The sequence below is a fragment of the Alligator mississippiensis genome, chromosome 2 (assembly GCF_030867095.1).
Source record: "Alligator mississippiensis isolate rAllMis1 chromosome 2, rAllMis1, whole genome shotgun sequence".
NCBI classification, from domain to species: Eukaryota; Metazoa; Chordata; order Crocodylia; family Alligatoridae; genus Alligator; species Alligator mississippiensis.
Genome location: NC_081825.1, coordinates 126263534 through 126289417, shown reverse-complemented (window position 1 = coordinate 126289417; position 25884 = coordinate 126263534). Strand labels below are relative to the sequence as shown.

Sequence of the window (25884 nt, the reverse complement as noted above, 5' to 3'; positions counted from 1 at the left end):
CCGTGACGCCCGGGCGCGCCCTGCCCAGCCGGCGGCAGCGGCGCCGCCTCCTCCCGCTGCGGCCGCGCGGCTCGGGCTCGGGGCGATGGGATCCAGGGCGGAGGTGCTGCCGCCCGCGGACTGCGGCTGCGAGGGGGACCCCGGGGCGCAGGAGCAGGTCGGTGCCGCCCAAGCCCGGCGGGAGCAGCAGGTGGGTGCAGGGGCTCGGGACGTGGGGGGCGCCCCACCCTGCGGCATGGGCTGGCACCTGCTGCGCGGCTGGCTGCTGAGGGCACAGATTTCCCGCGGAGGGGCGCCCCCGGCCTGAAGCAGGATGCACGCCGTCCTGTGCAAGCCATCATCCAAACTCTGCCTTGGAGGGACAGAGAGGGAGCTGCTGCCTTAATACCTGGCAGGGTCTGGGAGCAGCTCTGGGGATTTTTTCAGAGTCAAAAAAATGCCCGAGTGGCGAAGGGATGCATGTGGCAGCCGGGGCGTTCTGAGGCAAAAAGGAGTGCAACCGGCTCCAACTCTTGGGTCCTACGTATTTCCTACCTATGGGGACTCTTTACCATCTTGAGCTTCCCCTGAGCCTGATGAGGGGCGCGTGAGCCCGGCAAACATGCAGCAAACGATGATTTTTTTTTGCCGTTTCTTAGTTGGTCTCATAAAAGGTCTCGGTTTGGAACCAAGAGTTCTTGATTTTTTTGCATTTCTGCAAGTGATGAAGGGAGTCTGTGCCCAGAAGCTTGCAAAGAACAAATTTCCCAGCCGTTTAGTTGATCTAATAAAAGATCTTGCAGTGTCCGCAAGTGAAAGCAAAGAGCCAGGTGCCTCCTGTCTCAGCCCACCATCCGCTGTTTTACGGTCCCAGCCACCCATGACACGAGCGGTCGCTTGCCTAGTTTCTAGCTCCCGTGATGTGCCAGGTTTCTTCCTGGAGGCCTTGGGGTTCAGATGCCCCCAGTCACACTTGATCTTAGTCGCAAAAAGGCCGAGATGCAATGGGAATGGGCCGATGACAACCTACCTCAAGAATAGGTTAGTATAGCCCTTCTGAATGAGGTGACATGCCAGGTGTTGCAGAGAGAGAGCTGGCAAGCCAGGTTAGGGAGGTTCAGTGCCAGAGGTCTCGTTCTTTGGTTATGTGTCTGGAGAGTCGGTGGCCACGATCCCTCCACACGAGGATGCTTTCTGCCACGGCTCATCTGTGGGTCTTGAGGTGACATGAAAGCCCAATCCTCGAGCCACAGGTCCATCTGCAGGTCAGAGTAGGTTGCAGACTGGCATTCCTTTCTTTAACTTCCTCTGCTTCCACGGCAAGAGACTTGGCCTTAAACCTGAACACTAGGGCTGAAGTGTGTGTGTGTGTGGGGGGGGGTAAGGGAAAGGAAGAGGTTGTTGGTATCCTTCCTGCAAATTAAAGTTCTGTCACTTAGTATCCAGGGGGAGGAAAACCGACCAGTTTTAAGGATGATCACTTTAGAGCGAGAGTCACTTAAAAAAAAAACAAAAACAAAAAACACTGTCTGAATTGGATAAGCCATTTAAAATCTGTTTTCTACAGTTCCTGCAGCCAGGCACACAATTTCCTCAGTTTAATGACTTAAGCTAATGAGCGATCTGAATGGCAAGATAAAATTGAGGCATAAATTACTCCATTAAAGATGGCTCAAAATGGCACTATATTAATAACCACATGTATGAGACAGGAAGTACAGATCAAAACAAGTTACGTGATCTTTCTTAAGCATTTTCTTTATGTTGAGGCTAAAAATCCATTACGTTGGGGGCGAAAGTCTGTTATGCAGTTATCTACTACTATAAGACAGCTTTCAGTGTGTGATATAAAACCACACATTGTTAGCTCAAAGTTTTTGATAAATTGCATTTGCACATACAGTATCATTTTTATTATGCTCCATGCTATGAATGGCTGTTTTGATAAGGTGTTTTTTTCTCCTAACAAAATTCTGAGAAATCAGATTTAGCATGCAAGAAAATGTAGAAAAAAGGTTTTGGGGGGGGTTGTTTGTTTATTTGGGGGGTTGATATTGTCAGAATATCAAATATCAATCCCCAGCCTGTCTCTCACTGTTAGCACTAACCTAGACTTTAAAACCACATGTTGCACTACTGGGGAAAATCTCATAATTTTCCCAAGGTATTAAGTTAAAGGGTTTTCTAAAGCCACAGTAAACTCTTACAATAATACAGTAGTTTTTTTCCCCCAAATAGTCTTTAAAAATTATTTTTATTTTACAATTTATTTACTCAGGTTATGGATTTGATGGTATATGGTGAAATTGCATATTCCACTCAGGCAATAAAAATAGATGGGTTAATGAACTTTTCATTGTGAAAATCCATTACGCAACTAACATTTTCATAGTGGCAAAATGTTTGACTTGCAGATTCTAAATTGCCTAACTCAGCTCAGAAATACCTTAATAGGTCAGAATGTTTTTGACACTATGGATTCATATTTGAAATCTCTAGAGTTTATCTTGTGGATCACGTGGGTGTTTGTCCATCTAACAACACCCTTAAAAGAACTTCACTTGCGTGTGTGTGCAGGTGGATAAGATAGTCAAGATGGGTACAAAGACAGAAGTAGTGGCTTCATTGTATGCTTTCCACTACCTAAAGAGTGCAGAAAATTTTACCATGGTCATTCTGATTGCCATTCACATTATTGTTTTGTGTTCCAGGAAAATATCATAAGCTCTGTCAGAAGAGCTCAGCCTTTAACACTGACTGGACCAGCACTAACTTTCCCTCTTAAAAAGGAACTTTTTGCAGACTAGCAATGACAGGCTTTTCTGGAGCCATGCCCAGCAGGAGTACACCTCCACATGTTTTATGGTCCACTGTGTTTGATCATGACTGTTCTACTTTCACTGTGCCAAAGCTGTCATCCTGGAGGGATAATTTGGTGGCCATAAGACTATCTTGCTGTTAAGAATTTCTCCCTCCCATTTTATGCAGTAATGTTGATCTTGAACACAGAATGGTGTCAGAATGCCTACAGCCAATTAAGGGAAAATACAAGTTCAGATGTAGTAGAAATATTTTCTCACTATAGCATATTTTCCCAGATTAAGGTGCTGAACTATGAACAAACAATAGAGCAGAAGCAGCATTATAAAATGCAACAAAATATAGGACATTGATAAGTTTTTAATGAAAAAAATGAAGGAAAAAACTTTTAAATGTAAATAAGGTCAAAGAGTCAGCAAATGAGTGAAAAAAATTCTTTTTTTTCCTTCTTTCTTTCCAGATCAGCTGATTCTAAATAGATCAGAATGAATCATGCATGGTTAACTAATTTTGTTATTCTGTATGTTGTTGCTGACTGAGCCAGTAAATAACCACTAAGTCTCCTGTACTTCAGGAACCAGCTGTTGACATAATGTGTTTTCCTGTGTTTTGTCTTTCTGCATTAAAAAATAACAAGGGATTTAAGAGTGGAATGAGAAGGTACTTAGTTCCTCTGTGCTGTATACAAAGTGTAAAAGAAGTGTATAAGTATACACTTATAGTGTATAAGAAGACAAGCAGTAAGATTCTGCCCAGTTACAGTGGTGTAAATTTTTACAGTCTCCAGTGGGGTTTCTCTGGACTAATGTTAGTGTATGTAAGACTTGATTTTGGAACTAAGCCTGCATGCACATTTTGTGTGTGGCAAGGCCCTGAACTTTGTAAAAGAGATTTCTTTTATGCCCACTGGGAATGGGCTCAGCCTGAGTAGGGTTGTACCCAATATGGTTATGTTAAACTTATCCTTCCTGCCTCAAAAGACCCAAATAATTACAATTACTCTGTTCCAGTCACAAGCTCTTGTAATATTGAGTGTTTAATGTGAGTAATGTGACTCTCTGACAAGTCTGGTTTTTGAGGAATGCTAAACTCTTTGGCCTTAAAATCTTTTTGAACTTATTAATAAGATATACTCAGTAAAGGTTCCCTTTGTGATATTAACAAGACGTACATTTTTAAGAAGAAAAGAAAAATGTATTTAATGTCACATACAGTTGCTCTGTGAACTTCTTTGTCACAGGAGGTCGTAGAATTAACTGCTGCCTGTGACTGGATTTAAAAACGCACAGAGAGAAGAGAGGTGTATTCTCAGACTGCAACTTTTCTTGCTTGTAGATATAAATAAGGCTTTGTCTATGCTGGAAAGACTATTTTGGAGGAGGAAGAGAAATAACTTTAGTTGCTGAGGGATAACTTGCCTTACATCCACATAACTTCTTAAAATTATATTATCTCACTAACTGATCCTCTTCAGAAGATGAATATTCTGAAGATGTGTGGTTGTGTACTCGTTGTGGGGAGAGGAGGGTAGGGGGGAATAAGGTGTAACTCCTTTATCTTGTACTGCCTAACTTGACACTTTGATTCACCTGTCTGTATGCCCTCAAGTGCTCTGAGGTCATTTTGACTAATGTGATGCACTGCTCAAATGGTGGGTCACAGCCAGGTCTATCCCTTTATGTTTGCATCTTGTGACAAGTATGGAACCCAAGTGTCGTGTGTCCATTACAGCAGCCACGCTGTACTTCTTGTGGCCCTTCTGGGAAGATTCTGAACTTCCCAGAGTCACGGGATGAGAGAAACATGGGTCAAAGTAATCTGAACAGCAGCCACTAAAATGTCAAGATCTACGGGTAGCTATAACTGCAGATGAAGTGTAGAAGGGGCATTCCCAGGGAAAGGGCCAGTTATGCTACAAAACAAACAACCTTAGGACTAGGACGACATATAAGAATATACCCATGCCCTGCCCCATAATCTGGACTGGACTTCTACAGGAGAGTCTACTGCTGAAACGTGGTATGGAATTTTGGAGGGTTTGTGGGAGACGACCTTTGAAGGCATCCAAGTTGCTACAAACCCGACCAGGAGCTTCCTCCAGATAACAGATCTCTTTGGTACACTTGACCCTATGTTAGAGACCCAAGTACTTGAGATACAAAAATCCAGGCAGGAATTGAGTACAAGAAAGGCTTACTAGTGAGTATTATGTGCTGCTTTATAGAATGATCCTCCTGAAGTCTGCTTTCTCTAGGCCACTGTGTGATTCCATCCTGAGTCAGAAGGCAGTGTTGATGTGCTCTCTCTCATTTAATTTATAAAGATGCATAAGTTTTCATGAACCCAAATTCACTTCATCAGGTGCTGTGGCTCCTCCCCCCCACCTCCCGCTTTCTGCCCCACCCCCTTTTACTCTATTACAAGGGTGGGCAAAATGCGGCCCAGAGGCTGGATGTGGCCCACCAGGCCATTCTATCTAGCCCGCGGGGACCCTAAAAAAGTTAGAAAATTAACATTTATCTGCCCTGGGCTGCCTGTCATGCAGCCCTCGATGGCTTGCCAAAACTCAGTAAGCGGCCCTCTGCCCAGAATAATTGCCCTCTCCTGCTCTATACACACACTTGCACATTTTTGTGAGCCCATCAGTACTTTAGGCATTTTCTGCTGCAGTTTAGTTGGTTTCATGTTTGCACTTTTAGGCTGAGTCAAGAAAAATTGTTCTGATGTGTTTCATTGAGATGTTAGTTGGGAGAGTTGCATCGCTTCCTAGTGAAATGGTTGCACAAGCACATGCTTTACTTTAAAGGGGCTCCTCTCTTATTCTTCATAATGCATAGACCACCTCTTCATCCAGCCTTTGCCTTGGTAGACTTTATGCATAGACTTTATGCATAGGAGCCTATAACAAGAGGCATGTAATGATCAGAAGCATCCAACTTTGGCTTGCAGCACCTATACCTTCCTTACAGTTCTTCAGTTGCACACACTACTCTTATTCTACTTAGGATAGAGTTAAACATTTCTGTCCACATCATTTTAAGCTAAAACAATAGTGGATAAGTGAAGTCTTCAAGAATAAGAGGAGGAACTGCAATACCATTAAAATCCTTAGGGATCTTTGTTACCTTAAACAGAGCTGAGTTTCTAAAACTCATCATGGACAGACCAGACTCCGTCCTACTTCCCATGGTGATCAGCAGGGATCCAGGTTTTCCATTTGCCATGGAAAAACACGGGTTTTCTCCTTTAAAAGTGAAAAATGCGGGAAAGAGTGGGTTTCCACTTGCAGGCTGATAGAGTTCCTGTTTGGGGCTGTGGGGAGCAGGACACAAGAGTCACCACATGCATATGCGAGGACACATGCACATGGCCACCAGGCAGTAGGGTGGAAAGCAGCTCCCACAGCTTCCTCTAGGTAAGCCTATGGTGGGAGGGGAGTACAGGCAATATGTTAGGAGGAGGACGGGGGGAGGGGGCATGTGCCTCCCACAGTTTCTGTTCCCACAATTGAGCCTGGGGCTGCAGCCTGGCCGGACTAGCAGGAGTCCAGGCAGGAGTTGCCTCTGCGGTCCAACAGGCAAGACCCAGCATGGGTGAGAGCAACACGCCATCATGGCCGCCAAGGTGAGGCACCCACTGTCCATCCAGCGGCTGCAAGGGCGCAACTCCACACTGCCATACCTAACCTTGACAGCGTGGTGCTCCCTCCCGTGCCAGGTCCCACTCATTGGGTCATGGAGGTGGCTCCTGCCCAGAGCTAGTCTGGCCGGGCTGCAGCACCATGGGGGGGGGGGGGGGGGAGTTTTAATGACAGCATTTGGATTTTTTTATCAAAGAATTTGGGATTTTTAAAAAGAACCAGGATCCCCAGTGATCAGACAAGCCTTGCAGTACCAGAGAGAAATATACTGTTCTGTTGATGAACTCTGAGGCAAAGTGTGAGGACTAATGAATACATTTGTGAATTTTACCAGTGGGCCTGATTTGGTAGGGGAGACATCACCGTGCAACCTGACAGGCGCTCTGGCCCAGCACAGCTGCACCTTCTCAGCACTGAAGCACAGCCCTCACAGTTGAGCTACTAACAGCAAACCAGTAGCAGTCATGGTCAGCAGTGGTTTCTCCACACACAAGGGGAATTTCATAGTGGCAGTCTGCTACTATGGCCTTTGGGGAAGCTCAGCTACAAACTTCTAGGAAAGTAGCCAGCCTTATCCTGTGTTACTGCAGGTCAGCTTAGTTCTGCATTGATTTCCGGTCCCACCAGTAATTGGTAGCTGCCTAAGTCCAGAAGTAGCACTATTAAAGACTGCATCTTCATTTTCTAGTAAAAGCATATAAATTCAGACCAGTGCAGTGTTTCTTGATGTTTTCGTTTGAGAGTTTTTAGGGGCGATATTTCAGCTTTTAAACTTTGGTTGCTAATTTGGCCGACTTGTGTTGGTATTGAAGCTTTGGATTTAAAGATTTCAGTGTATTTTGCTGCTAGTATTTTTCCAGCTTGAAAAGAGCAGAGGCAAAGTCAAAGAGGACAGTTTCAGTGGCTATTGATGTGGCAATATGTTTTGCCTTTCGAAGCAGCAGCACTGTCAGTTTCTATCCTACAGGCTATTTTTAAAGGGCTCTGTTTCCAGCTTGCTATTATTGTGCCCTCTCCAACTCATGTGAACTTAATGCCAGGCATAGTTGTGACATTCCTCTCTGAAATGTTTCATCATTCACAGGATTGTAAGATCACTGAATCTTACTGCTAATTTCCTGTAAATCCGTGTTCTGTATAAGGAGAGATTAGTGCTTTACCTGTTACCCGTTTTATTCTTGACCTAGTTAATAAAATCAGACCTTTAAATTTGACATTTTAATCCATTATATATAATTTAGTCCCAATACTTCTCAACCTTTTTAGACTTGGTACTGCTGGATACTACTTGAGGCACTCCATGGATAGATTTATAGCACCCTTTGGAAAATGCCAGCTCTTCGTTTTCCATAGTCAAAAAGGTGAAAAAAATAGAAATGTTATTCTGTTGCGAGGAACTCGGAGACCACAACTGTGGTTTCTATTTGTCTCTGGGTTTATCTTGTGAACCATGTTTGCAAACGTAAATTAGTAGTCCTAACATTGTATTGCACCCTGCTGCAGCCTTGAAAAGATCTCAAAAAATCCTAGAGTGGTGTGGCACCTGGGGTGAGAATCACTGATCTAGCCAGGTATTTTTCCTTGTTTTGTTTTGAAGGTAACATTTCCAGTACTCAGTTTTAAAGTTGTTTTCTGTTAAAAGGTCCAAGATTAGTATCTTACTTGAGGACCTACCAATCCACAAATAATTGCCTGACATTGTCAGTTGCATAAATCCTACACCCTATGTATAGATTTACATTCTGTCTTGTGAAAATAACTAGTAAAATAAATATGTGTGTGGCACTGGACAATTAAAAGGAGTTGCATCTTAAATATTACTCCCTTAATTGAATCTTGTTTATTTTTTATAATATTTCTACTGAAAATCTAAGGTCTTAATTTCTCCTTACAACAGTTGTAGGAAAACAGGGGAATTCAGTTTATGCACTCACTGAAACTTTTGCAGCATTACGCACTTAAATTATACAAACTGTAGGTTATGAACCAATTTCTATTTGTGCAGCCCTAATTGAAGCATAGGTGCAGAACTGGGCCTTTAATAGTGTAGTTTTCAGAACAGAAGTTCTCAAATGGTAGCCTCTTCTTTCTCTGAAGAAGTTTCCTGGCATTTACAGCATAGCATGTAAATAGTCTCAGAAAATCTTTGCTAGGAGCCTTCTTCTTTGGAGGTCCCCCTAGCACCGTACTAATATGGCTGTGTTGCCTGTGTTACCCAAGTTAGCTCACTCTCAGGTAGCCTGGGCATCTCTTCTGCTTTGTATTGGGCAGAAGGTCAACACACATAAGAAAATGTAAAACTAAGTCTTACTTTGAGTTTGCTTTAGAGCACTGCAAGTTGTCATCCTACTGCAAAGCTTCTTCGTATGCATAGTGTATAGCATTTTGTAGCTTTCTTAACAAGGTATAGGAGCTTTTGTGCCCTTTGTGCTTGTAATCTCTCTTGTTTACTTGTAGAGTGTTTATTTTCACACCTAAATAACATGGTATGTAATAATGGTCTGTTAAATTTTTCAGGGGAAAAATAATTCTGGAGATAAGGCATAAGGAAATAGTTGTAACTTTAAAGGAGAAATTGGCCATAGTTCTTTGTAATTGTTCTGTTTTCAAGTAAGAATTGTGACACGTGGTGCCTGTGGTAAATTGTTACTGTTCTGGATAATCAGTAGTGTTGCCATGTCAGGTTCACTTGGTTTTAAAGGAGGACCTAAGGAGACTAGAGGATTTAAAAATATTTGTTCATTTTAAATAAGACAAGGTGCATATGGGTTAGGAACTAAAATAGAATGTGTGTAAAAATAAATAAATAAATAAATAAATAAATAAACAAATAAAAATATGTAAATGATTGTATACATGGTGTTCAACTGCTGGAAGCCACAGCAATTAATACTGCCATGACCTGCCCACCACCAAATTTCTGGTCCCATGGGGAGACTCACAGAGCAGATGATCTGGCAATTAGGATCATACAGGACCATGACCCCATATTAGATACATCCTGCAGGCCCCGTGCCACTCATCAAGGCCAGAAGGTTGAGCACCACTGGATTATAACAACATCCAATGACAGCAGAAGGGGGCATTTCATACAGTTTGAAAGAGAAGGTAGACATACATCTTTGAGTTGCATTTTAAACTTTCTCTTTTAACTAAGGACATACTTAATTCGTGGTGAGACCAAACCATTTTTATGGCTTGCTTGTAGCATCAAGGGCCAATTTCAAGGGGTATTTCCCAGTAGTCCCACCCCTTGCTGCAGAGAGGCCTCACCATCGCTGCAGATAGTATCTGAAGCACATGACAGTGGCAGCAGGGATTGCCACGTTGTCCAAGTATTGTGATATGGATTGAGAGATTCTAAAACAGCATATTATATGAATAATACACCAAGTTTTTTGGCAGGGTCAATTTTGTGGGAAATTGCAGCCACTGGAATATTTCCTGGTGATCACAGATACCGCTGGTTTTCCTGGTTTCCATAAAAACTGCAAATCCATAATTAAGTAGGTCCCTACTTCCAGTAAAGTTTCCCTCTCCTTTCTGCCATCATGTTTCACCTTACAGTAATTTAATATTGTACTTAATGTAACATGATAATAAATAGCAAGGAGATGATCATAATGGTGAGATCTTTTTCCTCTTTCTTAAAGTCTTATTTCAAGGTAGGCTGGTTCTTATGACTATCTGAGGATAAATTCAGGATGATGGTTAATATTTACTTGGTTATTGTCTTGAAATATCAGTTGCTATAACAACTTGAAACAACTTGCTCTTTCATATTTTTCCCATAGTTTGCATCCTATTTCAACTTTAGTTGCCATAACAGCTGAATACAGCTGATGAATAATAGTTGACTTTTTTTTTCTATTCATTGTGCATTTGTCTCATTGGTCCTTTGTATCAACTTGTTTCTGTTGCTTATTTTATAAAACAAGTTGCTTATTGCAGTTCAGGTATTTGGTTTTGATTTTTCAGGCCTTGAGAAAGAAAGAAAGACTTTTGACTTTTAAGAGGTGTTTATTCCAGGGAGGGTGACAAATCGGCGCCAGTAAAGAGTATGTACAGGTTGGCCCGAACACCTGGGCCTCACGGACATGGTCCTGGGCTCACGGCCTGCAAGGCCTGCCCGTACACTCTAGACTAAAAAACCATAGCGTGCCAAAGGTCTATTTACATATTTACATTTCTGCCAGCGGGGACACCCACGGGGGGCCTCAGGGCTCGACCCGCGTGAAGCAAAGTCCAAGGCCTTGGCCCGCTGGACGCATCGCCGCAGCTTGAGCAGCCGGAGGTGTTACAGGGCGAGGAGCAGGCGCCCCGCCTCGACTCGGCAGAGCGCCCCCTCGAGGGCCCAGCGTTCCTCGAAGGTGGGCACCGTCCGTCGCAGGACCGTGTGCTCAAACTCGAGCGAGAAGCGGGCCCGCACCAGCAGGCGGAAGAGATGCAGGGCGTCGACCATCCTGGTCCTGGCGAGCCGGTTTCGCCGGCTCTTCAGGGTGGCCATCTTGGCCTGGCCCAGCAGGAAGTTGGCCAGGCTGACCACAGCCCTCTCCGCTGCTCGGTAGGGGAAGGAGTGGACGTAGACATCCTCAGAGAAGTCCCGGCCCAGCGCCCGAAGCAGCGCGCCCAGAGAATAAAATTTACATGTGTGTGTATAATATATGAATTATACTTAAAACCCAGACTCTCAAATGACTTCAGATATAAACTTTAGAATACATAATGCATACAAAACCAATCTTCTCCTTAATCCAATGTTCCAAAACTAGACAAAGAAAAAAATAGCTTGCACTCAAAAAAACAAGCTAATGCTCATTCCCATGTACAAAGTAAGAGAATGCATTCTTTAAGTTCAAGTAGTCCTGGTTATCTCAGGGATTTCAGACTAATGTGGGAGTAAATGTTAAAGCAGAGTAGTAGAATAGGTCATTCTACACAGGTAGGCATATTTTCGTGAAAAGATGTTCAAGAACTACTGTGTTTACTTAAAATTTAACATGGTGAGGGGAAGCCCCTCATCTTGGATTTGAGCATGAGGTGGTGGGGGTGCAGGCAGCAGCTGTGGCTCTGGCCCCAACCTAAGTTCAGGGTTGGAGTTGTAGCAGCTGTCTGCCCCCCACTACCTCTGCTCCTCCACCTCCCTGCAGCCATGGGCCCACAGCTTTTTCTACCTCGCCTGCCCTTTGCCTCTCCCATCATCCCTCCTCTCTGCAACCCTGGGTTCCTCCTCTCCCCCATCTGCCTGCTGCTTACCTTTGCTCTGGCTCTAGTTCCACCTGGCTGTGTCCCTGCTCCAGGCTGAGGAACTAAGCAGGTGTTTGCTCTGGCCCGGTAGCAGCTGTGGTTGCTCCAGGGCCTAATCTGAGCTGCCACCACTGCTGCTACAGAGTTGGACTGGGGCCAGAAAATGCATGATTTGTGCACTAACCCAGAGCAGGGACAGAGCCTGCTGAAGTAAGTGTAGGCAGTGTGGTTTGGGGGGGAGTGTGCAAAATCTGGGTGGTGGAGAGTGGGATGGGGTAAGGGTGGTGAGGAACAAAGGTGGGGTGGAGACCGGGGGTAGGAAGCAGAAGCAAGAGGGCTGAGATGGAGGAAGGGGCAAGGGAAGGAAGGGGGACCTGAAGCTGTAGTGGGGGGCACAGGGGGTCAGGGGCAGGCACAGGGGCACAAGTGATGGTGCAGGCAGGGGCAAGAGGCAGAAATGCCCACCCTCCATCCTCTTACTGCTTCCCTTCCACTCCATTCCCATTGCGGGGGAAGTAGGAGAGACAAATTTCAATAATTAGATTCTACGCAGGGAAAATTACAGCAAACGTATACATTTTCCCTATATAAAAATATCCTCATTATTGGGGGGGGGGGGAGGATCATCTGAAATGCAAGGTAATCTTGGATTCAGATATATATGATATATACTTCCTAATCTTGAGAAACATACCAGATGCAGAGAGGACAAGAATTTTGATGAAAAATGAACTACTTTCTTTTCTCAGAATTGTTTTTTTCAGGTCAGTGATGAAACATGTTTTTGGATGACATTGGGAAGATTGTATATTCTTTGGATAAAGAACTTGTATCAAAAGCAGCTAGTCCTCTTTCACAAGCACTAAATTTTATTTAAAATGCTTCCAAGCCTTTTGAAATTAATTGCTGCAGCTGGTGATCTGGCTAACACTTACAATCACGTGACAGCAAGTCTAGATACATCTAAAGTCTGATGGCGTTTGTAGCATACTCAAGTACGTTTCTTTTCTTTTCTTTCTTAAATGACCCTTTTTTTGAAGGATGACAGTGGTTGATATTCTCTTTCTTGCTATGTGATGAGAACATGACCTAAACCTTTTCCCTGGAGATTTTGTTATTCTGCTAATGCAACAAAATGTACTATGTTGAAATTCCCTGTTTAAATACAAGCATGGATACTACTTTTATAATACTGGTGTTCTGAGCAGTTTTCCTATATTGAAAAATCTTTGCGTCTCACTGGAAAAAAGTGAGCGTTGGATATTCACTGAGGCTGAATTCCCCATACGAATGCAGACGTTTGGTTCCCCAGGGGACCAGTAGCAGTGTCGTACCTTGTGCCACCGCTGCCTGACCCTGGGGAATGCCCATGCCATGTGTGCTTTGGCATGCAGGAAGTTACCCCTAGTGGGGTAGGGGAGTCTGGGGCCAGCACTGGGCTGGCTCCAGCATCCTTACCTGGGATCCTGGGGGCCTCCCGGGGCTGCAGCAGTGGCAATTCTGCTACATATGACCTGACTGGCTTTTGAGTGGTGTGTGCTGCCTGTGCATATGCTGCTCTGCTTTTATTTTCCTGCAGGTTTTTTTCACCCCTGTATATCCCACAGGAAAAAAAAAAAAAGCAGAGAAGCACACGCACAGGCAGCATACCCTTACAGTGCGGAAAACATCTAAATGTGCAGCATGTTTTTATGATGCCATATACTGTATGACAGCCCTAGTCTAGATGCAGCCTGGATGTTTTTTCTGTCATCTGATAACAATGTGCGACTCCTTCTCAATTGCTTTCCTTATTTTATACAGTTTGCATGTATGTAGTAGAATGAGTATTGGTGTAAAGTAGTGTCCTGGTTCTCTTCTTGCCAAGCAAGTTAATGTTTAATGTTTTCTGCCTAATATTTAGTGCTTGAATATCAGCATCTGATACTGCCCTGATACTGCCCTTAGAACTACAAGGTCAGAGGCACTAATATTTAATTTCATGCTGTCATTTCAAATGTTCAGTGTCATTTGAGGTTGATAGTGTTTTTGCATACACATTGATTGCAGGCTATACTTCCATAGTTGGTAAAGAAAGTTAATTCCATTTGCTCCAAGATGTAAACTGATACAAAATTCTTCCCTTCCTGATTAGGAGGAGGAGGACACTAAGAAAAGCAAATATAACTTTGCTGTGCTTACCCAGTGAAATTAGCTTTGTGAGAAAATTGGGTGAAATCTCAGTTATCCCTGTAATGGTGAGAGACTTGACAAGCAGCAGAACTTCTTGGGTAACCACTAGGGCTGTGCGAAATTTCGACAGGTATTTCGTTTCAAAGCTGTTTTGACTCATTTCGAGCTCGAAACAGCAAAATCGAAATGAAACAAAAGGCTTTGAGACAGCTTCAAAACGAAATGAGGGCACTTGAAACGTTTCACGTTTCGAAGCAGCCAGGTGGCGGGAGGCGGGGAGAGCTAGGGCTGTGTTCTGAGCGGCTCCACCAGCCCCATGGAGCTCAGCCCAGCAGCAGGAGGAGGCGGGAGTGCCAGTGGCAGAGCCGCTTCAAGCACAGCCCTGGCTCCAAGCGCAGCCCTGGCCAGTGGCTCTCTGCTGTCTCCTGCCCCTAGGATCAGCTCCTTGGGCTGCAGAGCCTCCCAGTCAGGCTGCGCTCCGAGCGGCTCCACCACTGGCTCTCCCACCACCTCCTACCACCAGGCTGAGCTCCATGGGGCTGGCAGAGCCTCTTGGAGCTCAGCCCTGGCTCTGAGCACAGCCCTGGCAAGCACAGCCTGGTGGTTGGAGGCTCTGTAGCCCCATGGAGCTGAGCCTGGTGGCAGGAGGCAGCAGAGAGCCGATGGCAGAGCTGCTCGGAGCACAGCCCTGGCCAGTGGTTCTCCCCCCAAATCCCAGGGTGAGCTCTGTGGGGCTGGCAGAGCCACTCAGAGTGCAACCCAGTGGCAGGAGGCGGGGAGAGCCAGGGCTGCACTCTGAGCGGCTCCGCCAGCCCCATGGAGCTCAACCTGCCCTCCCAGCAAAGCCACTGAGTCCTGGGGAGAGCCCGGTGCCACCTCTGCTGGAGCGCCAGGAGCAGCGGAAGCTGCCTGCCTGCAGCTGCTGAACTGCATCATGCCATGAACCCCTGGCGCAGCATCTGCCACTCCCGGGGCTGCAGCAGGGGTGGCACCAGGCTCTCCCCAGCACTCAGGGCAGGCCACAGCGATGGAAGGGGGGCTGCTGCCACCCAAAAATTCACTGTAGTCCCCCCCCCCCCACCCCTGCACAGCCCCACAGGCCTAGTGGGGGCACAGGCCCCCAGATCCGCACACAAGATGACAGGAAGCTGCCACTGTTGTCTGGGGCCAGTAGCAGTCTTCCCAGTGCCTGGCACAGGCTGCGCCCAGCGCTGGTCCCAGGCAGCAGCAGCAGCCTCCTGTCATCCCATGCACAGATCTGGGGGCCCGCGCCCCTGGGAGGAGTCTGGCACAGCTCCGCAGCCCTCCCCAGCATGCGGGCCCCTAGATCCATGTGTGGGATGACAGGAGGCTGCTACTGCCGGCAAGGGACACAAGTTTTGCTTTTAGCAGTTTGAGGTGCAGTTTCCCAGGAACCCCTGTACCTATCTCCTTGAAACTCAGCAGGCTTCATGCCGTCAGAAGGAGCTACAATGCCTGCAATTTTCATCCATATCAGGCAAGAAATGACAAAGTCGTAGGCATTTTCATGATTCCCCATTATAGCCTATGGCTGAAACGCGTTTAAACAGCAAAACAGTTTCAACAGAACAAAACGGAACTGTGGTTCAAAACGAAACAAAGCACTGTCCCTTCAAAATGGTGAAATGGAAGGTGAAACGAAATGGTGCTGTTTCACACAGCCCTGGTAACCACACTCATTTGTCCTGCTTTCCAGCTCCCTAAAGAGGGAGCTGCTTGGTATTTATATATTATCCATCTGAACGATGCATCTAAGCCATTTTTTGAGTGTATATATCTTAAAAAATAGAAAACCCATGCATGAGAGACATGAACGCTGTTCAGCAGAGGTTAGGGTTGGTACTCTAGAGAAGTTCTGTAGACTCGGGAGTTGGCACAAGGATAACCATCACCGGTGGGTTTATATAGTCAATGTAAATTAAATACCCAAACTATTTGCTTGATATAATGGTAGGTCACTTATACTAAAGTATATGGAGGACAAGGTATTCTACTCCTTCAGACCATATATTAGCATTTATACATCCAGCAAACATCTGTTTTGATATTTTTTCTTAAGATTAAACAGAATCCTGGTTATAACTAGGCTGTGTGTTTAACATAATGGATACTTTGGGGTCTTGAAAAACAGGTGAAGCAACTATTAATTGGTTCCTTCCTTAACCGGCTGGTGTCTCCCTTTTCCCTCTTGTATTTTTGGTTCAGATTCGACTTGCATATAAATTTTTTAATTGCATAAATATAAAGCTGAAAGGTCATGCTTTACCCTAATATTTAAGTGTATATACTTCAGACATTAGTTATATACCCTGTTATCTCCTGTGAAAATAACTAGCGAGATAAAATGTATCCGCTGTGGTTTGTGAAGAGCAAACCAAATAACAACTTACTATTTTGCTTGTTTTTTAACAACAATTAATTTTAGTGTTTATTGAGTAAAAGCTTTTTGTGACTCTGATTTTGAATTTAAGATCTAATTATGTTTTGCAGAGTTCTTATGACCAAGATAAAAGTGATAGTCTTAAATGCTTTTCTTTTTGTAACTTTGTTCAAGTAATTGGGCCTTATTCATTGCTTTTGCTGTGTTTTGAATCAACTCTTCTGGAAACAGGGCTCCTTATCTGTGCTGCTTTTTTTTTTAATGTTGTTGTTCTGTTGGGCTTATTTTTCTCTCTTAACTAACATATTTTAGTTTTATTTCTCTCTCCTCCGTTCTGCCTTTTGCTCTAAGTTTTTTGTTTTTCCCTAGCTTACAATTACAGGGTTTAAGCTGGCAGAGGTTCTAGGGAATTTCATATTTCCCAAACCACTGTAGCGTGTAGACATTCCCACCCTGAGGGAAGTCAACATTTGTTAGTACCCCACCATGTTGGTGTTGTTTTGCTAAAAGAAAGAGAAGACTAAAACAGATAAAACTATAATCAGTTCTGGTATTGCACTCTTGCTAGAGATGCATGCTTTAGAGAGAGAGAGATTTTTAATTTTATCTGGTAGGTATCCAAGCACCAAAAATGCAGTAAAGATTTCTTAAATCATGAAATAAGTGTGGGTGGGTGGAGGGGAAGGGAGAAGAGGTTTTTGTTTTGTTTTGAAATGTTTTTGTCCTCTTAAAATCTATTAAATGGAGTTTCACTGAACTCCAGAAGCATTCTTTCTGCCTTCAAATCTATGATTATCCAGTCTGACCTCCTGAAAAGCACAAGCCACTGGTACTGCAGCTAACAAAGTGAGAGAAATGAAAGCCCCTTTGTGTTGACACACCCTATCCCACCCTGCAGTGTGCAGTAGAAGTAACTTCCTGAGTTTGAATTTGCCTTCCATGCTTTGCAAGTACTTTCCATCAGTGCAGCATGTGTACTGACTTAGGTGGATGACTCCGGTCATCTAGCACCTGAAGGAATTGAACCTTCAGAGACATTAGCTTTGGATTTATATAGTAAATAGTAATAAATAATTTAGAAAATTAAAAATAAAAGTTCAAAGGCAAGTTGTAATGACTGTAGCTTGAATCCTTTCTTCTTATGCAATTGCTTTGTTTGGGGAGTTTATAGTTATGGTATAATGGAATCTAAAGGATGGTATTGACTTATTTAAGTGGTTAAAATGGATATTACTGGGGGAGGGTCAATTAGAAAATAGTTGTTCCCACTGCCCCACCACCTACACCCCCCCCTCCCCACCCATTTGAAACACTCTTCTACCAACTGGGTATAAACCACAAAGTTATCACGTGCTTTCCTGAACATATGCAGTCAGTCTTGCAGTCAGTGAGAAGTAGGCAAACATCACAAATAAAATACAGTTGTGAGATTCCAATTTATTTTACATGTTGTACTGATTAAATGCCTGTGGTAAATTATTGATATTTGTTGGCAAGTAAGAGGGCTTTACTATAACCCTACGCAGATTTTTTTCACACCAGGCAACTATTTATTCTAACCGTTCTCTCTGACTTGCAGTAGACTATGACCTTGATCATGTAAATGCTTAAAAGCAGGTATAACTTTACTTGGATGTAAGAACTTTACCTTCAATAAGACTATTCATGTAAGTAAAGCTACACATGTGTTTTAACTGCTTGCTGGCTGGAATAGAGTCTACCTGAAATAGGAGCCATTGACTCTACTAGTAATGACCACTGCACTTAACATATGCAATATATTTCTTCTTTATCAGGATTGTATCAATCCATGTTAACAGTTTGATTAGTAATATGAAGACCACTTTGCTTTTAGGATGTATAGACAACCAAAACATTTAAGGTTTGTTTGTTTTTTTTGAAAAATAGTAAAACTACTACTTCAGAGGAATACATCTTAATGTGTGAAAATCTAGTAAGATTTAGTTCATGGCATTTGCTTTCAATTTTGCAGTTATTGAAAACAATTTTGCAACTTTTGGGGGTAAGGGCTTAGTGGTAGATTCCATCCCCTTTTTGTTAATTCCCTAAGGGTGAGCTATTTTTGTTTTTGTAATTTTTTTCCCCTAAGATCTACAGTACATAGTGGCTGCTTGCTTTTGCACAGCTGTCTAAATCCCATAGCTTCCTGTAACTTCTGGACTGCATGCCTCATTTAGAAAGCGTCCATCCAAGAGCACCCTCACTGTATTTACTTCATGTCCTTCTTCACCTCTCAGGTACTTTAAACAGTGGTAAAAGGTGGTACAAGAGAGTTCAAACAGTAACTTTGTGCCAGCTTCCCCCTATGCATTTTGGCAAATAAAAAGGTGGTGAGGCTCACTGATGAGCATCTGTTAGTTGCAGGCCTGGGAAATCATACCATGAACAATGGCTTCTGAATATAGACCAAATTGGAGGGAAACAAAGTGGGGTTGTAGAGGGTACAAATTATTGATTAAACATTTCTAAAGAAATTATTAAATTGTATGTATTGTAAAGAAGACTAGCAGCAATTTAAAGTGTAATTTCTAGGGCTTTCACATTAGAAAGCTGGTGTTTTGCGGTCTATAATAGATCTAATCAAAATGTCTCTTTTTGGAAACATTGCAAATATGATTTCTTAAAAAATAAATAAAGGTCAAAAAATCATTTGTGAAAAATGAAAATGGGTGCACACAGGCTGCAATACTGATGTGTGTAACTTTTTATTGTTTTAGTATTTATTTTAATTCAGTAGGATTGTGCCTAAAGTTAGGTCTCATTGAGTAAATATTTCTTTAGCAAACGTGAAGTATTTTACCTGTTAAAGTATTTTTGCCTTTGACAGTGCTAGTGTAGCTCTGCCCCTGAAGAAAGTACTCGGCAAGTATGTGTAACGGTTATGTAGCGCTACATAAGAAAAATGTGTCATCTATATTTCATGGTTGATTATCTGTTTTCAGTTTCACTTTTTTTTTGTTATCCCTAACTTGTTTATCTCTCTTTATATTTATTTTCAGTCGACTGGAGAAATTACTAACACACTGACCTTTCCTAAGGAGCGTGACAATGTATATGATCAAGAAGTGAAATTTTAAGTTGAGGCAACCGTGTATCTATGTAATAATATTTAATCACTATTTATTTTTCCCTTCCTGTCTCTTGACTAATTACTAATGTTCAAAATGCATAGCTAATTTTGTGAACAGACTAGGAAAAAAATTTCCTATGCACCAGACCACTATTAGCGAGAGTGCCTCTGTTCCAGCTATTACTAGACATTCTTGTAACCAATGTTGTTTTCCATATGAGAGTTCATCAGCATGTTCTAACATCTGTTTTGGAAAAAGATGCTGAGAACATTCGCTGCCACTTTGCTGTTTTGTTGTTGTAGAAGATGAGTTTCAGCGCTTTATTTTTAATGAGAATTCAGCATTTTAAAATGATGGGTTACTAGATTCTCTAATGGAGGGAGCAGGGTAGATGCATTCCATTATCAATTAGCCAGAAAGGCTCCAGGAGGAAGCCAATTACTGTCTTTCCTCAGGAAGCAGCATCACTCTGCTCTTTTATGAATATAACAGAAGCTGCAAATTATATTTTGAATATTAATCTAGATTGGGCAGAGTATTCCCTTCTTCTATAAACTCTATTTATAATGAACCCTTAATAACTACATAAGGTTTGCAGTCAGGTAGCTGCAAATATTGATTTGTTGGCTGTTGCTGCTTTGGTTGTTACGAGTGGAAGAATTAGCCAAATTATGTATCCTGGATGCCTGATCACCTTGACATTGCACTTGTTAAGCGTGTATTTCATCTCTTTAGGCCCAAGCGATTAGACTTTGTGCAAGGGACTGTACAGAGTCAAGGCCTGTGGCAGGGGGTCAGGCTAGATGATCTGATCAGGTCCCTCCTGACCCTAGCTACTATGAAACTATGAAGGCAGGATGGAAGGAATTCAAGCCCTTCCCTTGTAATCACTGTTCCAGCCCCTAGTCTGTTGTAAAATAGAGACGGCTGCCAGTCTTTAGTTTTTGTAGTAGCATTTGTGGAGCTGCATGAGAGAGATTCAGTTGCCATGTTCCACATTGTTTGCTCTGTGCAGTCCTGTTTTGAACAGGCGTCAAGCCCTTTTCTATGGTATAAATGTTCCTTTATTGTCTTTATTTTACCTAGTTCTTCCCACGTCTGGTTGTCTCTTGCTGTACTCCAGAACACTAAAGTTTCCATAGCTTTAGCAGCATGTTTTTCACCTTTCCAGGCCTAGCTGGTCCTCACTGGGTCTTCTTTCAGAGCTAATAATATTCCTTTTGTTTCCTTTAATCCTGTGCAAAAATTTTCATCTGTATCAGAAGACTACAAACCATCATTTGTATAGTGTTTATGGGTTTGGGCTCTTATGGTTCTGACTTCATACTGCCAGTTGTAACAAATAACTTGTAAGGAAAGGTTGGAAGAACTGGGATTATTTAGTCTGGAGAAGAGAGAATTTGGGGATGGGGGTTGAGGGCGAAGGTTTTGATTACAGTCTTCAAATACCTTAAAAATGGTTACAAAAGATGATGGAAGATGATTCTTGGGCTGCAAGGGACAGGGCAAGCAGTAAAACCCTTACACTGATAAATAGGGAAATTTAGGTTAGATAGTAGGAAGAACTTTAAAGGTTGGTAAACACTAAAACAGATCAACTAGGGAGGCTTTGGAATCTTCAGTGGAGGATTTTAAGATCAGGTGAGAGTGAGACAAACACTTGTTTAGGATCGTTTAAATAGGACTGGACTTGCTCTGAGTATTAGGTTGGACTAGGTCATTTTATGAAATTCTTCCATTCTTATTTTTCTGTGAATCACTTTAACCCATTTATTGAAATTGTAACTGAGTTTCTTCATGTTGGTATATTTTGTTCAATTTTTATTCCATAAAATGGAAATAGCTAAGATTATCTGCAGGTTGTGGTTAGATGGAAATGATGATAATCTTTTGTTTTCCAGACTACTTCCCACTCTTGTGTTCTGTTTCAGGTCCAGCATGAACAAAGAAACCACACCACTGAACCAGTTGTAGATGACTATAAAAAAATGGGGACTCTGTTTGGAGAACTAAACAAAAGCCTTATCAGCATAGGCTTCACAAGGATGTATTTTGGAGAGCGGATTGTGGAACCCGTAATAATCATATTCTTCTGGATTATGCTCTGGTTCCTTGGTTTACAAGCTCTTGGACTCGTTGCTGTTCTGTGCCTTGTTATTATTTATGTGCAACAATAGTGTGTGGTAGATGGCTTCTTGGATGACCTGTTACCGCTGTGTCACATTTTGATGGTTATATGTTGAAGCACATAAGTGGCATATTAAAGGTGCAGTGTCCCAAATCATGTTTCACATGCATGAGGAGGGTCTTTGGGGGGCGAGGTTCAGAATAACATAGAAAGAAAGTCGGTTCTAGCACATCTTCAAAAGAAAGGGGAAACAATACGTTCTTAATGGTACTATCCAAAGTAACTTGTTACTTCCTGGAATTTTGTGGGCTCAGTCCTATTTAATACAGCATAAAATCCAAATAAAATTGGGCAACTGCTTTTCCATGGCATGTCTGGCTTTTTTTAATTGACATTTCCTATCTAGTGGCAATTCCTCTCTTTCTGATTTTAAGAGGTTGTTTGGAATGAGATTTCTTTTCTTTTCTTTCTTAAAAAAATACTGTTTGTTCAGAAAGCCTCAAATCTAAAATCCGGTCAACTACCTGAATAACAAACCAGAGTGCATGCAGACATCTTAATGTTGTAGGAGTTACTAAATTACAAAAGGTTTGCCAGAGCTTCCAGAGAGAAACAAAGCTGTACCAACAAAAACACCTTTATAGTTGGTATAATTTCAACAACACTAGACTTCTGCTGTTATAGAATGCCGTGCATGAATTGCAACCCCAGCTGACATTAAGGTACTGACAAATATTTCTAGTCATAATCTGGTCTGTTTGCCCACAGGTATTTGGCTAATTTTACAGTAGGTGGAAGCCTTGTTTTTTTACAGTATCGTAGACAGCTCTGGCCCTAGAATAAGGTACGAGTGATTATATTCGTAGGACTCTATAGCTACATTCCAACTGCATTCTTACTCAGATCTGGTTTGAAAGTAACTGTCTACAGCATCAGTATCTAAGCATAAATATCCAAGACCAAGATGTATATTCTGTACAATTATTGAAATTTGTAAAATCCACTTTGGTTGTATAGGTAGGGCCTGATCTTGACCCATACTAAGTTAAGTGAGTGCAGAGTGTGGAACAGTATTAAGGAAAAAAAGAAATGAGACAGAATCCTTCACAAAATGGGCGGCCATTCTTTCAAAAATAGTATTTAGGAAGTAATTGAAATGCAGTTGGCGCTGCCCAAAGGTAGCAATGAAAACATGCATAGACTATGACAAAATACAGTTTAAAGGCCATAAGATTTTTACTTGTGCTTTTTTACAAATATTTTTGGAGTGACAGACCTCAACAATGTATAGTTTTACTTAATTAGAAATGATGGGTCTAATCCAAAAACCACTGAAATCAACAAAAACATTCCTTGTGGTCCCAGTCCCAAAGGTTTAGGGAACTTAAAGGTAGATTCTCCTGTCCACATGGATCCCTGTGGAGTCTCTGGTTTGCATATGTGGATTGCATGGAAGAATCATTACTTATAAACATGTACTGCCATTAAGATCAATTATCGGTCATGCTGGTAGATACAAGGCCCGGTTCTCTAAAGGTATTTCATTTCCTAACTACCATCTACAAAAAGGTGGCTCTTGGCTTTGTGAAATCAATGGGAGTTGGGTGTCTAAGTACATTTAGAGCATTTTGGTAATGATGCTGATGATATGGGAATATACTACAGCATAAAATATTCATAGATATGTCTTTTGTCAACTGCTGCTGGAAGTTGAAAAGCTAAATGCAAATACAGTATGATCTTAATGGCAAGCTCTGGACTCACAAGTGCCTAAGGGTAAATATTTAAGTATATCCTTTTGGAAAAGTAAAATAGACATTGTACATTTTGCATATTGAATGTGTTTTTTGTGTATGTCTGTAAAAGGGCTCTATTCTAAAAATCTTATAATTTTCTAATTTCAGGCCAAAAATTTCATCCTTTACTAATTTCAGCCCACCCCCCCTCCATGTAAGTTGCAAGTTAGCGTTCAGCGAATTTCACCCTTTTCTCTCATCTGGTAAAAGTTAACATCTTGCAGGATATCCTTAGTGCTGCAATGGTGTACATACTGTATTAGACTGTATATTGTGATGCACATTGTACTAGTTTTCTGAAATAAAAGGAAACCTTCCTGTGGTTTCCTGTGTTAAGGGAAAGTGAAGCTAATTGATCACAGACAAAAATGAAGCAGGGACAACAATATAGATCTCTTACTTTATTATATGCATGCTGTTTGTGATTATTACATGCATTAACATTCATCCCAGACATTCTCCTGGCTTTTTTTTTTAATGAGCTATCATTTAGAGCACCAGTGGCCAACCTATGGCACGGGTGCCACAATTGGCATGCACAGCCTCTGCATGTGTTAGATTGGACAGTGAACCAGCAGCACGATGACAGATCAGGCAGGAATCAGAAAACAAGCATTAGATCAGGCAGGGAGCACAGGGCAGGGAGCAGAAAGCAGAGCAACAGATAGGGAAAGGGATCAGAATGGCACTTGGGGAGGGTACAGGTCTAATTTGTGGCATTCCCACTGATTTAGACGTTCCTTTTTTTTCTTTTCTGCTTCAGTAATTTCCCCTGCTTCTCTTCTTTACATTCTCTCACATAGGAGGGTTCCATACAGAACACTCTGCTTTAATCTCTGTATGCTACAGCTATAATTTTATTTTCCTTACTGTTTTTGGAGGGTAAGCCAAGGAGACAGCTCTGTTGTTTTGAAAATGGGGTTGTGTGCGCAAAGAGAGTGAAACAAACATGTACATTAAAAAATTAATGTGAATTAGTCAAATGCTATAAAGAAATGGATGAAGCCTACTCGCACTGTTTTTTCCTCAGAACTGTAGGTTGAAGTCAGTGGGATTGTTTGGTATGCAAAGAATGTAGATTTAGTGCACAGTCTAAAAATAAAGGATAAATACAATTGTAATATTTTGTTTGGCTAGAAGGAGTATTGTATCTTAGAAGTTGAGACCCTTAAGGTCTCCTCCGGTTCTATGAAACGATAATGATGACTTTTCATTTTTAATGTTAATAGTTACGATATTTATTAATTCTAGCTCCAGCTATGTACATGCATATACAAGTGTATGTAGAAGTTACATCCCTCAAATATTTATTACAGAACAAATTACATAATCCTTATTGGTCAGAAGTTTTCCAGGCAGCTCTCCTGTTTTTTTAAAAATGGACATTTTAGTACATGTATCTGAGCCTTCCGATGTGTAAATGCTTGATTATTGTGTACAGTTTGCATTGGAAAAGGTGCCACATTAAAACTGTTCATAAGAGAGAAATCTTGTTTCTAAAAATATCTGTGTGAAATATGATTGAAAGCACTTTGTTATTCTTTCTAATAAAAGATATTCTGTCATCACTCACATTGTCTCTTGGTCTGCCTGATAGTAAATGATTAACTGCCACCAAATTTACCTGTTTTGTCCTTGTGGACCACTGAAATCAATAGTTTTCTGGACCCAGTTTCAGGAAAAAAAGACTATACAAGGTATTCATCAATGAAAAGGATGAAAAAAAATCATAGTAACTATTGTGTTGTCCCAAACATTACAATATTTATTAACATGGCGTTTTATACTGCAATCTGCATAATGCTTATAGGCTTATAATCATTTTTTTTTTTTTTTGTAGCCAGAATGCAGTCTCTGGAGAAGCCAGATTTGTGCCATACTTTAAAGCCACAATTCTGAGGCTCAAAAGTAGATATGGTTTCTTTTTGTTGTGATGCTTATTGTGAGGGTTACACAGCCACGACACACTTAATGTAAATCCACTTGAAATTGTTCATTTCTTCTATTTTTTTGATACTGCAGTATACCATAATGGGTACATTTTTTGTATACAAATGTCTGCATCTGTTTATAAAAGTGAAGCAGCTGAAAGAATATACCCCATTCCCTTTTTTTCAGATGAATGTTGTTTAAAAAGACAGAAGGATCTTTTGGGTCACTTGGGACATGCTTTTCAGGTGAGGCAGTTTCCTGTCCTAGAACCAGCCACTGTAGAATTGGCTCTTTTCCCAGTCCAAAGCAAACTTTTAAAGGGTGGAGGAGAAAGGGCTTTTTCTCTCCCCACCAGGGTCAGGACAAAGAGGTAAACAAGATGCCAAGTTACTTGGAAGAAAAGATGGAGAATTAAGAGAATCAAGGGTCTAAATTTGTTTGCCAATCTTGCATGTTGTTTTCTTCCATGTATGTAAATACAGCCCAATTGGCTTTGTTTTGGGGTTCTGGGTTTTTTTTTCCTTGCCTAGTTCAGGACTGGCAGTATTTGCTAGAGGTTTATTAATCTGTCGCTACCTGACTAGGTATTTAAAATATACAATTTTTGTGGTATCTATTTTAGAGTAGTGGCTACCTTCATCCTTTATGCCTAGCAGGCCAGATGGGTAGTGCCCTGG

At 42.0% G+C, this 25884-nt stretch overlaps 1 protein-coding gene across 1 annotated transcript; it reads left to right on the top strand.

Annotated features, from left to right (window-relative positions):
• The first annotated feature begins 1 nt into the window (after position 1).
• Positions 2-24847, top strand: FAM241A (family with sequence similarity 241 member A). Its single transcript, XM_019500081.2, has 2 exons — positions 2-190; positions 21283-24847. The coding sequence occupies exons 1-2, from the start codon at positions 86-88 to the stop codon at positions 21526-21528; spliced, it is 351 nt and encodes a 116-aa protein (XP_019355626.1). The 5' UTR covers positions 2-85; the 3' UTR covers positions 21529-24847.
• The last annotated feature ends 1037 nt before the right edge of the window (positions 24848-25884 follow it).